Source organism: Nothobranchius furzeri, chromosome 11, assembly GCF_043380555.1.
Source record: "Nothobranchius furzeri strain GRZ-AD chromosome 11, NfurGRZ-RIMD1, whole genome shotgun sequence".
Classification (NCBI taxonomy): domain Eukaryota; kingdom Metazoa; phylum Chordata; class Actinopteri; order Cyprinodontiformes; family Nothobranchiidae; genus Nothobranchius; species Nothobranchius furzeri.
In genome coordinates this window covers 60,325,924-60,340,977 of record NC_091751.1, presented here as the reverse complement: position 1 = coordinate 60,340,977, position 15,054 = coordinate 60,325,924, and the positions used below count along the sequence as shown (strand labels likewise).

The 15,054-nt window shown below is 40.4% G+C and overlaps 1 protein-coding gene across 7 annotated transcripts in view; it reads right to left on the bottom strand.

Annotated features, from left to right (window-relative positions):
• Positions 1-15,054, bottom strand: part of astn1 (astrotactin 1) — a 556,409-nt gene that overhangs the window by 377,470 nt on the left and 163,885 nt on the right. For 4 of the 7 annotated variants that reach the window (XM_054746696.2, XM_054746699.2, XM_054746711.2 and 1 more), the window contains exons 3-5: positions 7,942-8,213; positions 7,666-7,808; positions 1,956-2,105 (exon numbers count right to left, since the gene is read on the bottom strand). In XM_054746696.2, the coding sequence (XP_054602671.1) occupies positions 1,956-2,105; positions 7,666-7,808; positions 7,942-8,213 (565 nt within the window). The remainder of the gene's footprint in view (positions 1-1,955; positions 2,106-7,665; positions 7,809-7,941; positions 8,214-15,054) is intronic. The other 3 variants (XM_054746703.2, XM_054746707.2, XM_054746717.2) reach the window with 1 other exon arrangement.

Here is a 15,054-nt window from a genome sequence, read left to right as displayed (position 1 = left end):
CAGATAGAGGAGGAAGAGCAGAGGCCCCAGCACAGAACCTTATGGGACACCATGGGTAAGGGAGGTGGTGGAGGATCTAAACTTGGAGACGGCCACAGAAAAGGAGTGCTCAGAAAGATAAGAGGAGAACCACTCCAGAGCAGTTCCTGATAGGCCTACCCACTCGCTGAGCCTCTCCAGTAGCAGGTGATGGTCAACAGTGTCAAAGGCTGCAGTCAGGTCCAGCAGGACCAGAACAGAACAGTCCCCTGCATCACTGTGAGTCAGAAGGTCATTATGGGCAATTCCCATCTGTACTGGGTCGGCCCAGGCCGGGTAGCGTAGGTTGTTTACATATCTGGGTGGCCTGGTATTTTTCCAGGTCAACCAAGGCTCATTCTCAGCCCTCTTCTCGAGGGGGTCTGCTTCAGGCCGACCAGGGCCAACACACCCACTGCTGACAGCAAATTCACACCTTCCATTAGAGCAAGCCTCTGATTGGTGGGTAGAATCAGCCCACATGGGCTTAAGACAAGGATGTGTGGAATCAACCGGGCCAGGCTGGGGCCGATTGGGGCTACCCGGACCGGGCCGACCCGGTACAGATGAGAATGGCCAGACCCTAAGAAGAGCTGTTTCGGTAGAATGAGCTCTACGAAAACCTGACTGGAAGCTATCATAGATGTTATGTTCATCAGAGCCATGCGTTGAGGTCCCTACCAGAGGCAGAAAGACTCAGACAACTTAGCTCCTATGATCATTGGTGTCAGACCAATAAAGTTTTTCAATTTCAATTTCAAACATGCTTTACAGACAAATATGCTTCTCTTTGGTAGCCTTGACATGTCTTAATAGAAATGTGATGACCTGACTTGAACACTCTAGAGCTTTTAATGTATTATTTTTTTCTTAATAATATAGACTCAAATATAACTTATTTTTCCTACCACAGCAAAATCTACAGGATGATTAATTCAGAGGTGTGTGGTCACATTAATGGCTTTTCCCTCTCTAAGGAGAAAAAGGGAAAGTGGCAACCAGCATAAAGATGACATTTTTCTCCAGGGTATGTTGGCGTTTCAACCGGGAAGTAACTTCTATTGGAATACTGATCATATTTGATTGCCAATACTCAAACTAAAGAAGTAAAAAAGTCTGTTTATATGCCTAACACTAAAGCTGGGTCCACACTGGGGACATCAGTAGAACGTTGCTGCTTCAAATAGAATCCATTGGTTTGATCCAAACCGGCTGTGGCACGGAACTTTTCAGGCAGCAGCTCGCCGCGCTGTACCGCACCACTAAAATTGGATTTAGTTCTATTTTTGCAATGAGCCACATCTGGGATGCGTCATTTTTTGCAATTAACATTAGGGCTGGACAGAAATCACACTTGGCATCAGTGTAAAATGTATATTTCAATATAAAATCTATTGCAATAAATGTCTTATCTATGTAGATAATGTCTGTATGTGTGACCTGACTGCTTATTTACTAACAGTATCTTTCGAGAAGTGCAGCGGTGTGTTTTTTTCATGGGCGTGAGCTACCTTTTTTTTTTCTTTAATGGCAGATAAAGTCTCGATTGATTTGGTGATCTTGCGAGTCCAGGGAGGAGGACAGTGGTTTCGCCGCAGTGTGGACCTGGCATAAACCCAACAGGTTTGCCTCTTGTAAAGAGATATTATTGCTTCTAAAGGAAGTAGTTGTTGCAATTATATAAAACATATATTTAGCTACATGAATATCTCCATATCTTATGTTGAACTGGCAAAGACAAGCACATACTTCCATGTCATTGAGGTATTTTAAACAAAATGTGTGACATGTGTCTACTTTAAGATCAAGTGTCAACAAGTTTCACTGCTATATTAAAAAAACACCTACAGTGCGTCCATGCAAAGAGCTCCCAATATGGTTCATTTTTGGTTTACATTCATTAGTTCCAATCCAAACCCTGGGAGAGAGTGACTCACCGCGGGTGTTGCTGGAGAGGCGTTTGCGTTGGCTGGTTGAGGTGTTGTGTGGAAGCAGGGTGTTCTGCTGGTGGTTGCTGTCGATGGGACTTGTAGCGATGATGTTGTCCTTGTATTTGTTCATCAGGGCCAACTTGGTGTTGTCACTCACTGCAGACAAGTGGGGTGTAATTACAAACACGACGAAGCTGCGACATTAGCTAATAAAAGAGAGGAATGAGAAAGCAGCCACTTGTCCTTTTGCCTCAGTGTTGAAGGTATTAAAGCCGACGTGCGGCGAGGATGTGTTGTTGAAAGAAAAAACACATCAAGCATGTTGTTTATTGCAGGAGAGGTCAAAGAGCTAAATTAAAAGAGAAATGAAAGCTGCCATGAAATTAAAACTAATTAAGGAAAGAAGCAGAATACTTGTAAAAACCAAAAATGTGAAATTAATTCCTGTAAATACCTTTTTTTCATGAAACACATCATCAGTATTGATGTCCTTGAATGAGTTACAGATACACTTTTTTAAAACATCATGCTAGAAGCATTGTTCAAAAGAAACCAACATCAGTCCTTTACCAGAATCATTTAGATTTATCCGATTTTAATTGTTATTTAATTAACCGTTTGGAAGCCTTTAGCAAAGTTACTGTGATTTTAATGAAAATAAATCTTTCTAAGTGCTAACTGTGTGCAAACTTGTTAATCAACTGCTATTAATCATTTTTCACTGATTGGGGCTTTAAGTTTCACATGTATTGGGATTGAATGAATTTAACCTTCAGCTCACTGATTTGTCAGCTCTTTGTTAACTTCAGCTCTTCTAAGAGTTCGCTCACTCATTTGGCTAGAACTGGACTTCCTGTTTCTGTCCCACACCAGGCTGTTAAATACCTGGATCAGGTGTGTTCAGCCAACTAAGCTGCAAGTTCATGCATGGCTGGAAAACAGGCAGGAATGCGGCTCTCTATGACCAGGGTTGCCTACTCCTGGTCAGTCAGTGATTTTTAGACTCGTTGGACATGTGGATCATTTTCTAGATATCTGAGCACTAAAGTGTCTCATCATCTCTGTCTGAGCTGCAGGACTTGAAAAAGGGGAAAGTGTTTGAAATAAGTGTTAAAAGTTTAAAAAAAAAGTTCAACTAAACGTTACGTCAGAAAATGAAAGCGGAAGCCATATTGCACTTGTTGTAATGCAGTGTGGCTTGATTTACATACTTTGCACACACATTGTAATTGTAACCGCAGATATGTGAAATGCGTGAATCTGTCATTTTTGAACATTGGTGATTGTGCTGCAGGTCCATCATTGTGTAACAGAATACACTACAACAAACACGAGTAAAAAGTAAGCACAGACCCGTGTAATTAAACATAGCATTGGTGTTATAAGGACTAATGATGGTGATTATTCCCTGTCAAAACCAGCTAAAAGACACTGTCCATCACCTCTGATGCAGGTGTGTTTTATTCTGGTGAATCCTGTCTGTATGCAGTTTTGTTTATGTGAAACCAGTGGCTGTTCCCTATCTGCTTCATAGTGTACTAGTAAACGTGTGTGAACATTTCCAACACAGGCCAAGTTTCTAATTAGAACCTCTAGGTTTCACTTGTGTTGTGTCATCTAGTTCATCTCACCCTTTGTTCTCATATTGTTTGTTACATATTTACACTTTTAAAGCTTCTTAATTTGTGCGATTTTGATTTTTACATCGCTACACATGACTGCTGTATATATATATATATATATATATATATATATATATATATATATATATATATATATATATTAGGGGTGGGACTTAACATGCTAATTATTATTAATTAATTAGAAAAAAGGACACTTTAATATTTCTTTGTTGCATGATTTCCTCATAGACCTAAAATCACTGACACATACAACACAATGCTGTGGGTACTAAAACGGAATAAAAACTGGAAGAAGTTGTCTTGCTTAGACTGAAGCAGTAGTAGAGAAACACGTGAGTCTCTTCTCTTATCTTCTAAAAAAAACCCTCCCTGAAAACCACGGAGTCCATGTCACAGACATTTATCAGAGATCGTTTCTGCTGCTGCTGCATTGTGGCACCGAAAAATTTACACCAGTAAGCTATATTTTTAACATTTATGTGACATTTGTGCAGCGCTGAAAGCACCAGACAGAATAACTTGTTGCTCTTAACATTAGTTTATGAAAGACAACGAGAGGCACCTGGCTACAGCTGGGAAAATGCTCTGTGTCCTCACTCCTCTGTAAACACTCACAAACGTGTCTAAGTAACAGAAACACTAAAATCTTTCTGATAATTTTCTAAACAAATCTGTCTGTTTATCATGTTACTGAGACGAGTGACTGTCTAAATATCTCATGCGTTACTATCATTCAGCAGGAAGGTGTGTTGAAGCGGTTATCAGCTGATCTGTCACGTTTGTGAGCCAAGAGGAGGTTAAGACCCAAATATGCAGAGATTCCAGATGACACAGGGTTGGTAGAAATAACGTAAAATCCTTTATTACAGAATAAATCCAAAAAGGCAGGGAGCCAAAAACAAAATCAAAAAGTCTTAGTAATAAAACCTAGAGATATCCAAAAATGTAAGACCAAGAAATACCAAAATCTAGAGAGGGGAACAAGACAAGGGTGACACAAACAATGACCCAACAATAAACTTACACGCAGACAGGGTTAAATACACTGGGGCATGATGAGTGGAAGATAAGCTGCGGGTGCGTGGGGAGAGAAACCTGGTGAAAACAATTAACTAATCAGGGAGAGGAAACTAACATGACCTAAGAGCAAAAACCTAAAGACAAGAAGAGCAAGGTGTATAACTGATGTTCTAAGGGGGAAGGAAAACTACAAAAAACGGTGGGGAAAGAAACACTAAAGAGACTAATTAAATGAAAAGCTGAACCTTATAGAAAAACTGCAGAGGGATGACTAGGGGAGACCAACGGGAGCACAGGACCTGGGAGGGATAGTCTGGAGGGGCTTGCAGACCAGGGGCCACATGAGGAACACAAGGAGACACATTAGGGGATCCTTAGAGGGGGATGAAGCACACAAGGAGACACATGAGGGAGACACAGACGCAGACCATGACATGATCGGGAGCTAAAGGTGCAGATGTTTAAGCGCATCAGGGGCAGCGAGGAATGAGAAAGTTGTGTTCAGGCTGGAAATCACACCAGATTCGCTGCTGCAGGCGTGAATCTGCGGGTCTGCAGCCATCCCCTTCTTGACGTGACAGCGAGACTTCCCATGTAAGGAAGTCAATTTATATCAGTAATTCAACGAGACAGAGAGCATTTAAAGGCTCGGGAGCCCTTTGCAGGTGTTTTCTATTTGCAATTATACATTTTAGTTCATTTGTGTGTTGTTTCATATCACAGTGACATTTGAATAATTAATTGCATTTTTTTTAGAAATTAAAAAGCTGTAGTTTACAGTAATAATAACTATGTCTAAAATTTGATTCTATGCCTCATAATTTTTCATTCAAAAATTGCTCTAAGGGCACATTTTCCCGAATGATTAAAATGGGATTAATTGAGATTAATTAATTACAAAGCCTTTAATTAATTGGATTAAAGTTTTTTATCAAGTCCCACCCCATATATATATATATATATATATATATATATATATATATATATACTGAGGTTTAGCTACATTTAAACAAAAACATATTTTCCCCTGACTTATGCACAAGTTTTAACTTATTCTGAATCTAAGGGTCATAACAGCCTTCAGAATAAATGTATATCTTTGTTTATTTAGCTGAGATACAAACACTTTGTTCTGAGTGACCTCTACATTTTTTCATATCAATCAACATTCCAAATGTAACCAACAATCTGTATGTGTTTCTCATTCATCTCATTACCTTTCTTGAATATGTAAGGCATATAGTTACTCTGCTTTATTTTAGCTCCAGGGTTGGCCTGTCTGAGAACCAGGTCCTTCTAATCTGGTAAATCTAAGCAGTAAATCAACAGTTTATTATAATTTTGAAGGTGTACCGTCATCAAACAGTTTCACTTATATGTTTCATTCCAGCACAGTTTAATAGTGAAATGTTTTAAAAATAATCTAAAAAATGCATCTTTTAAAAATGTTATTCAGATATATATATATATATATATATATATATATATATATATATATATATATATATATATATATATATATATGCACTGACCACACCAGCTCTAGCATGCATTTAGGTTCCCACACAGAATAAACGAAGCACAATTTGAATTTTCAGTCTTTTGAAGTTTTTATACCAGCAATTCCGAAAAAAGGCAATCACCCCCTGGTTATTAAGTGTCCTTATTATTGGCAAATGTCATGGTTTATTAGTTCAACGTTTATTTACATACTATTTTCCCTTTTTAACCTGTAAATAGAAAGTTAAGCATATGTGAATAAAAACTTTAATAACATCTAGTCACTCAAAAACTGCAATCACTTCTAGAGTTTTGTTGTACTTATAGAACCCTTCTAGCACCTAACAGAAGGTATTAAGGATTTTCAGCTACATTTAAATGAATAATTAATGTCAGTCCAGGACTAAAAAGTGTAACGCTGATGTTTAAAACGGGCTGATGTTAACTCGCATGTAACCGTTCACTGATCCACGGATCAAAGTAAGTATTGATCACTTAAAACCCACAAGCCCCTAGACTTCATTAATATAACCCACCATTGATTTTTACAGGTGTGGGACACTTGTTTAATCAATAAATTTGCAGTGGTCTCTAGTAGGAATGAATGCCCTGTCATACTGTGGGGAAACAAAGCTCTGGTGCACAGTTTTCAGGAAGTAGATGTGAGCCACATCAGAGGAAAGGTTCAGACGGCAGTATTTGGAGTCTTATTTCCTGATATTTGCACATCTCATCTGTGATTGGCTAACAGCAACATGACGCTACCACTGACTTGCAGTGTTGTTTTATCTCCACAAACAACTCAAGCCTGAAGGAGTTGTTCATCCTGCATGAAATGTTCAGAGTGACCCATTATAATCAGATATAATAATTAAAAAAATGTTTCAGTCACTTTTATTAAACTTTATTTCTATTTAAGCTCCTTTTGGTGATTCACAGATTTCATTGAAGAAGTAAAGATTTTCCTCAGCCAAATAGATGCATGTCATAGCAAAAAAAAAAAAAATATATTACTAGTAATGCATACGCACCAAAGTTCAAAACAATAAATCAAAACGTCAAACCAACAAAAGTGAAGCACTCTTCAAAGCTGAGTGGAACTGCAGGTGATAATTTACTTTGTCGCCTCATTATAAGTTTCCACTCCGAGTCGAATCTGATTATTTTTTTCTGCAGAGTCAAACACAAAACAGCAAAGTGCAGCTTGGATGATTTCTCAACAAATTGAAACGTTGTGTTGTTCTGTATAATCTTTCCCATAAGAAGGCAAACGTCTCTTGAAAAACATGGAAAAATAATAAGCTGCATTAGAGAATTTTATTTCTTTTTAAGCCTTTGGGCAAAAAGCCATTTTAAAGCAATTATACAGTCTTGCTTTACATTTTTGCCAGAAAGAATGTGTCTTTTCTGTTAAAAGCATAAATAATAAATGAGGAGCACAAGAGCAACACTGTGTGTATCAATTATACGGCCATTCAGATGTATTCTGGTGTGATTGATGCTGATAAAATACTGACGGGTTTAGTTCCGCTCTAGTCATGCAGGCCACTCACCAGGTGTCAGGTCCATATTATTCTTGTCATTGCATCCCTGAAGGGAGTCTAGGGTCCGGGTGACTTGGCTAGAGAACTCTTCCCCACCATTCATGCACTCTCGCTGCAGGTGGTGACGCAGGTCTGTGATGTCGTACTCATACCTGAGGATGAGGAGGAGTTCAGTTACTGTTTTCATCGATCTGATGCAACTAGCATGCTTGATGGAGCATCAGATCATTTTCAAGTGCGACAGAACATACGGTTTATTGCATTCTTTTAACAGACTATAATTACCCCTCCCACATAATTCTATACCCGTCCAAAATCGGTGTTTCCCGGATGCTGAGGGTACCACTGGTGTTCGGCCCCTGACCCCTGGAGTTCCTTAAGCTCTCCCGGGCCTGCCCTCCCATCAGCACTGACGGGATGTAATGGATCTCATTAGCCGCCTCAGCGCTGGCGCTCTTCTGGGGCTGAGGGATGCGGCGGCGTTTACACCAGCGCCTGCGAGTGTACAGGATCAGGACGAGGCACAGGACGGACAGCAGAAGGGCAATCATCCCACCCTGAGAGGGAGAGCGACAACATTTGGAGCAGGGACAGAAAACAGGGAGGGGGGAGGAAGAAACAGGCAAAGAGTGTCAAAAGTGGGAATGGAGTCAGAGAATGTTGCCAAGTAGGATATGGATCAAAGTCAAAGTCGCGATGCCAAAAGCAGGATTTAGAAAAGGTTGCTGCTAGAAGTTGAGCAACACAGTGTTTTAAACGAGAATAAAGCTTGTGCCAAATGTCACACCTTCAACCAAAGTGCAGAACACGGGGCTCCAACTCATTTGCACCAACACAGGAACAGGTTAAAAATAGCATGACCTCTCACACCACCGAAATCAGCAAAAGAAACTTTTATCTACTTACATTTAAATAGTTTGGCAGTTTATGGAACACGTAGGTATGCTTTTGTTATAAATACAGTTAGGTGACATCATTTTGGCAGCTTGGCTCAGTGCATCAGAAGGGAAACACCTAACCAGACCCATTTAACCTCTTCCTTGGTTATTTTTCTGACTAACTTCCCTCACAGCATTGAATAAGTCAACTTATTATATTGAAGATAAAATTGATTTAAATTTCCCTTTTATTCTGTTCCAACAAATTCTGCATTCTTGTAGATAAAAAACAAAGTTTCAACAGCTGTTTTTCATTTTCTTTTTTAACAACAGAGCAAGGTTTTTTATTTACATTTACATGTTCTGACAGCATCTGCTGTCTTCCTCAGAAGTGCATCTGTTATTATAACAGAAAAAGTTGAAAAAGACACAATGAACTTCATAGCAAGATTCAACTGCCCATCAAGCTGGAGTTTTTTTTTTGTTTTAACTGTCATTTTGAGACATGGAAAAATAAATGTGCTTGCTCAAATGTTCATTTATATTTATATGTAGGAGATACTTCAGGTCCAAAGAGCCCAGTGTTTGCCGTTTGACTGACCCTGACTGAATTACATATTTTCTTTTTCCATTCCCCTTGCTGCTAGAAAAATTTATTTAAAATAAAATTCAAGAGTATAGAAGGCTTATGGGCCCACTTGGCAGTTTTGCTTGCTTTTAGCACCCCCTAGTGTCTGTTTAGTAGAACCAAAAGCAAAACGTATCTGCTCGCTGTGCGTTTGTGTTTATAACACTTTATATAATAGCTGGAATGTCTCCCCAGCCTTAATTAGTGTCGAGAGAAGCGATTCATAACCAAATCAAACAAATCAGCTGTGTTCATGATCTAAAACATGCAGGAAACATGCTGGAACCAGACTGCACCGCTAGGTATGTCAGTGCCTTTTTTTTTAAAAAGTCCAACAGACTGGACCGCCACTCTGAAGTTGCAAGTGCGGTTTTCTGGCCACAGAGCACGGTGGGGGTCAAAGTGACGTTTCATACCCTGTAAAGCAGGTGTGCCCAATCCTGGTCCTGAAACGGCCGGTATCCAGCAGGTTTTGTGTTTTTTCTGCTCCAACACACTTGGTTCAGTGGTTGGTTCGCCTGTGCAGCAGCTCACCGAGCTCTGCAGAAGCCTGCGAATCACCTGCTGATTGAAATCAGGTGTGTTGAAGCTGGGTTAAAACTAAAACCTGCTGAAAACCGGCTCTCCGGGACCATGATTGGACACCCCTGCTGTAAAGGGTCATTTTAGCACATACTGGCTCAAGAAAATGATTTGAAAATCTAAAAAAGTTGCACAGTATGGATTTAAATTGTCCTGTAAAACATGGTGAATCCACAAAGTGTTGTGTAGGTGTAGCTACTCTATGGAAACCTGTGTGTGTGTGCGTGCGTGCGTGCGTGCGTGTGTGTGTGTGTGTGTGTGTGTGTGTGTGTGTGTGTGTGTGTGTTCTGAAATGTGAAAATAGTCTAAATGAAAATGACATCTCCTTACACCCTATGGAAGCTGAAAAGTCAACATTGACTGTGAATATCATTCCACGCCGTGCATTTACTCTAGACAGGACTGAGGCCAGATGACTGGGTCAGGTCACATGACAACTTCCATTTAGCTCCTTTTCACTCTGATTTTAATGACTTATGACTCACTCCATGGGGTGAAGAAATATGACAACATTATACCCACAACGGGCGGGAAAGATGGTAGAAGATGGACAGATGAAGGGCGATGATCCAGCCCTGAGGACAGGTTGGCAAAGGGGACAGAAAGAATTAGACAATAAAAGGGGTGGTATGGCGAGAGAGAGTGGGGAAAAGAAAAGGCCAGAGCAGAGTCAGAGAATCCTGTCATGAAGCAGGATAGGGATCAAAGTCAAGGCGAGAGAAAAGCACACAGCCTGTGGAACCACTGGAGAGTGCAAAAGCAATTGTCAGTTTGGCACATTCACTGTGAATACAAGCACAAATACTTCCTGTAATGTTTTGACCTATTCTTGTTCTAATGCCATTATTTGCATTTTTATGGTTACTAAAAAGATGATTTAGCGCAGAAACATGAAGGATGAGACCATAGGTACGACTTAAGGGCATGCCATTACATGTTCAGCATGTGCAATTTACCTCTTTTGCATTCCTAATTTGATGCAAGCAGCGGGGCAACCAAATGAATAAAAATGAGATAAATTTAGCAATTTGGAAAATGTCAAACTGAGTTATGAAAATGTCAAGGTGACTGTACAGAGAGTCAGACGGCAGCAATTTGCCACTGGAGATGGATTTATTTAAAAATAGTGAATGACTGCCTTAGTCAGAAAACTTCTGAAATTAGACGAGCCAAAAGGGACATTCCCCTCTAGCTTTGTTGTTCAACTTATTGATTCATTCCTTACCTCTACACTGGACTTCTGTGATTTTGTTTTAATAGGAGGATAGTTATGTAGCGTCATGAATGTCCTGTTTTTGACCTAAAGGTCATGATCTGCTGCGTCTGCTCGAGCAGAGACATAAAGTCTCCGACACAGGCCTAATCTACATGAGATATTGGCCAAGGTCTTTCATGCCCTCTGCTCATCTGAACTGCTTCAGCTGTTACATAATACATAATCAAACAACGTTCGTTATTACCAATAATAATGTGAGCCCAATGTTCAATCATTCTGTGAAATGACAGTGTTATTACTTGATATTATAATCCTGTGATCAGTAGTATTTTACAAGTAATTATAATCTTGAACATTTGCACTAGACACTGATGACACAGAGTAATGCTAAAGTCACACGACACATTTCCTTTTGTCTGGTCCAATCAGAACCTTCGTTTCTGACGCGAGGCGTGTTTTCTGTGGTGTTTGTATAAGCCCTCTTTTGCATGTCAAATTCGGATTCACCAGTAAACCAAAATATGACAATTATAAAAACTATTCCACGCCACCTTTTCTTTAGTTCAAAGTATTCTAGAGAAGTCTCGGAACGGCCATCCAGACTTCCTCTTCAGCCAAAAGAACCTCGACAAGCTGGATAAAATCTGTTGCAAGTTACACCTGACCGCAACGGTTCCTTCAGAATAAAAGCTGAACCTCACGATCCCTTCAGGGTCTCGGAGACGCCAATGATAACCTGTCGTGACCTGGAAGCATTCCAAGACTAGTTTGGTTGGCACCGCTGCTTTTCTACCGGCTTCTGTTCCAAGGAGGGTCCAAGAGGACCTCGACATTCTGGATCTAATCGAAGGCTTCCCCTGGGGTACGTAGATCGACAGATGGCGTCTCATGTGTGTTAGAAATCTCCTACTAAAGTTTAGAGCGAAACATTCACTCCCACTCAGAACTAAATGCTTCTCTGGATCCACTGGTGTTGATAGCAACATACACACATACACCATCATCTCACGTCTCACTTCACCTTAGTCCATCAGTACACAGAGTGTTTAAGTTAGTCTTGTTTAAATTGTGTAGAAATAAATTTCTTAACTATTATGAACCTGACTCCCTTTCTTTCCTCAGAGTTAATACAAAGTGTCACATAATCCCTGCAATAAAAAGTTCTGATCTTCTGGTTAAAATATTCAAAGATCCATCAGATTGATATTTCATATTTCTATGGAATCTCACATTTTATGGTTAATAAGTAAGATATAAACTACCCATCATTACAGTTATGATGTAAACTTCCAGAGGAGCGATGTTTCTCTAAATTGAACTTTTCTTCATTTGCAACCAGTGAAGCCAGGACTGGCATTCAAAACTTTTATTCCTTTAAAGTGACAATGTGTATTATCCCTTGTGATAGGGGACATTACATAGCTAAATCATTGTAAGCAAGCAGTATTTTTGTGTTTGAGTAAGACTAACGGATGGTCATCAGGGTAAAAATCCCTGGGAGAGCAATTTTTGAATGTATGCTTTGTCAGATCGTTCAACCTCCACCAAAATGACAACCACATCAGACTCCCTTTCATCACTGGCAACAAGTAAAGAGGTAAATGTGTAAACCAAATGAATAAAATAATATTTGTAACTTGGTCAGAACACAACAGCTATGATTAAATATTTGGGATTTATGAGGAATACAAGGTAAATATGCATTTGTACTTTTTTTTAAACAAAACAATAGATTTGTCAAGTGCAACCAGAAAAAAAAAACAAGTGAAGACTTTAATTAGTATCCATCCATTCATTTATTCAGGGTTGGTTTATGAGGGCAGCTCCATTTTTTTCTTTCCTATTTTTGTGAACAAGACCCCAAGATACTTAAACTCCTCCAACTGAGGCAGGATTTTGTCTCTGACAATAATTTCCCCTATAATTCTGTAACTCAGGGTCAAATCCAGAAAAAAAAGGAGAAATGTGCAAAGGGCTGGGTCATTTCTGCATTAGAGGGACTACTTAGGAAGATCTAAAAACTGCATCATCTGTTCCGTATTCAGGGTTTTGGGGCAGTCAACATGGTTTCCTGACTGGATCTGCCTTCACCTGACAGCAGTGTGTCCCAAAATACCGGACTGGAGATATCTTTACCCATTGTAGATTCTTTTTACTGACTTTGTTCCCTGTTAAGTGATTATTTTGCAAAAAGGCGTGAGCGTCTGTGAGGCAAAACTATGCACCGCCAGATGCAAACAATCCACCATCCACAAGGATTTTAGAAAATTGGCTGACCATTGAAAGTCATTGAGACAGTTAGTGATTGTTTAAGTAATAGTGGGATTTTGTAAGATACAGATTTTGTTAGTTGGGCTCTAAATTTTGTAGGTGAAAGCAAACCAAGTTAGGATGAACAGAAACACTGAAAATTGATAATTGTTTAACTCTGGGCCGATTACGTTCAGGGGGAATGCAGTGCTAGGTTTAACTCATAAAAGAATGTCTCCGGGCATTTCTGTCCATCTCAGTGTTTGTTTGTATGCTGAACTCACGTGTGTGTGTTGTCTTGATTTTAGCTTAGGATGATACCGTGTGGACTGTGGTGGTCAATTTCTGGTGAATTTCAGCCCCAATGGGGGTCCAAACTGGACTTATCAAAAAGAATGATGGATGGATGTTGCTGAAGAAAAGTTCAAATTCCACAGTGATCTCGCAGAGCTCTTTTGTGCTTTCTCGCCACAGACCGTAAAACCAAGGAGATTGGGGTCCTGATGCAAGTGCTGCTACCAGATGGGGCATCAAGGTCACTCATCTCATCCCTCCCTCTGCTGCATACTACTGAGAGGGCCACTACGACTGACCATCCTCATGCAAGCTCACCGAGGACAGCATATAAGTGAACGATCTGCCTTAAGCTTGCAGGGCCCATTTACCATACCGCTGCTGATGTTTGGTGGTCGCACTCTACAACGGAACCGACACCTGGTGGCTGAGACCCCTCCTGGGTACGTCCACACGATGCTGTGACCAGCCTCCAACAATGTCAAGATCCAGTACCCCCAATCTCCCGTCTGGTTTCATGGCTCCCTGTCCAAAAAGACATCCCCTCACCGTCCCCACCGTCACAGGATCCCACATTGCTATAACATCATCAAAGGTGCTGACACACGCCTTTTGATCAGAATGTCTCTCTCTCTCTCTCTCTCTCTCTCTCTCTCTCTCTCTCTCTCTCTCTCTCTCTCTCTCTCTCTCTCTCTCTCTCTCTCTCTCTCTCTCTCTCTCTCTCTCTCTCTCTCTCTCTCTCTCTCTCTCTCTCTCTCTCTCTCTCTCTCTCTCTCTCTCTCTCCTGTCACACAACTGGTGTGGCCCACAGTGCAGGTTGGCTCCCTGCCCCCACCTCATGTTGCCTGAGGACGGGCGCCCCTACGAGGACACCCGAGCTAAAGAACGAGAGTCTAGGTCTGTGATGACCCGTTGCCCTTTCCCCACCTACAAACACAAACCCCCTCACATCGACAACCCAACTACTAGGATTCTCCTGTTTCATCTCGACGAAAGTGCGACACCGTCCCAACGTGACCTTCTTTGCTCTGTCCCCACTGCAGTCCCACGTAAATCTCCACTGATAAGTCTTTGACCCTCGACTCTGCCCCAATTGAAGATGCTAAAACCCCCTGACGCTTCCCGTGCTTCATAGATTGGCTGTCTTAAAGAAGAAAAATTGGTATCGGCTTTTGTGACTATGTTTGTTCATGTTGTACTTAGTTTAAACTGTGTTTCAGGTAAAAGAATGGTTCACAGGCTCCTGAAAGGTGTCTTGGTCCATATTTTTTCCTAATGAAGGTTTCTCCTGTTAAAACTGGTTTATTGATGTCCTCTTGAAATTTATCATCTTTGATCATTTTTTATATTCATCCAATTTCTTACAGGGTGTTGCTTATATTACAGTTTTTTTTTGAGGATCACTTAATATTTTGTGTTCATTTGGTGTGTTAGAGGTTGGTTCTTGTATTGCACTTAATCGTGGTGTTATTATTTTATTCAGCTTTACATAGAAGATGACCTATGTTTCCACAGGGAGGATTGTTTGGTAAAAACTGATTTTCACCTTC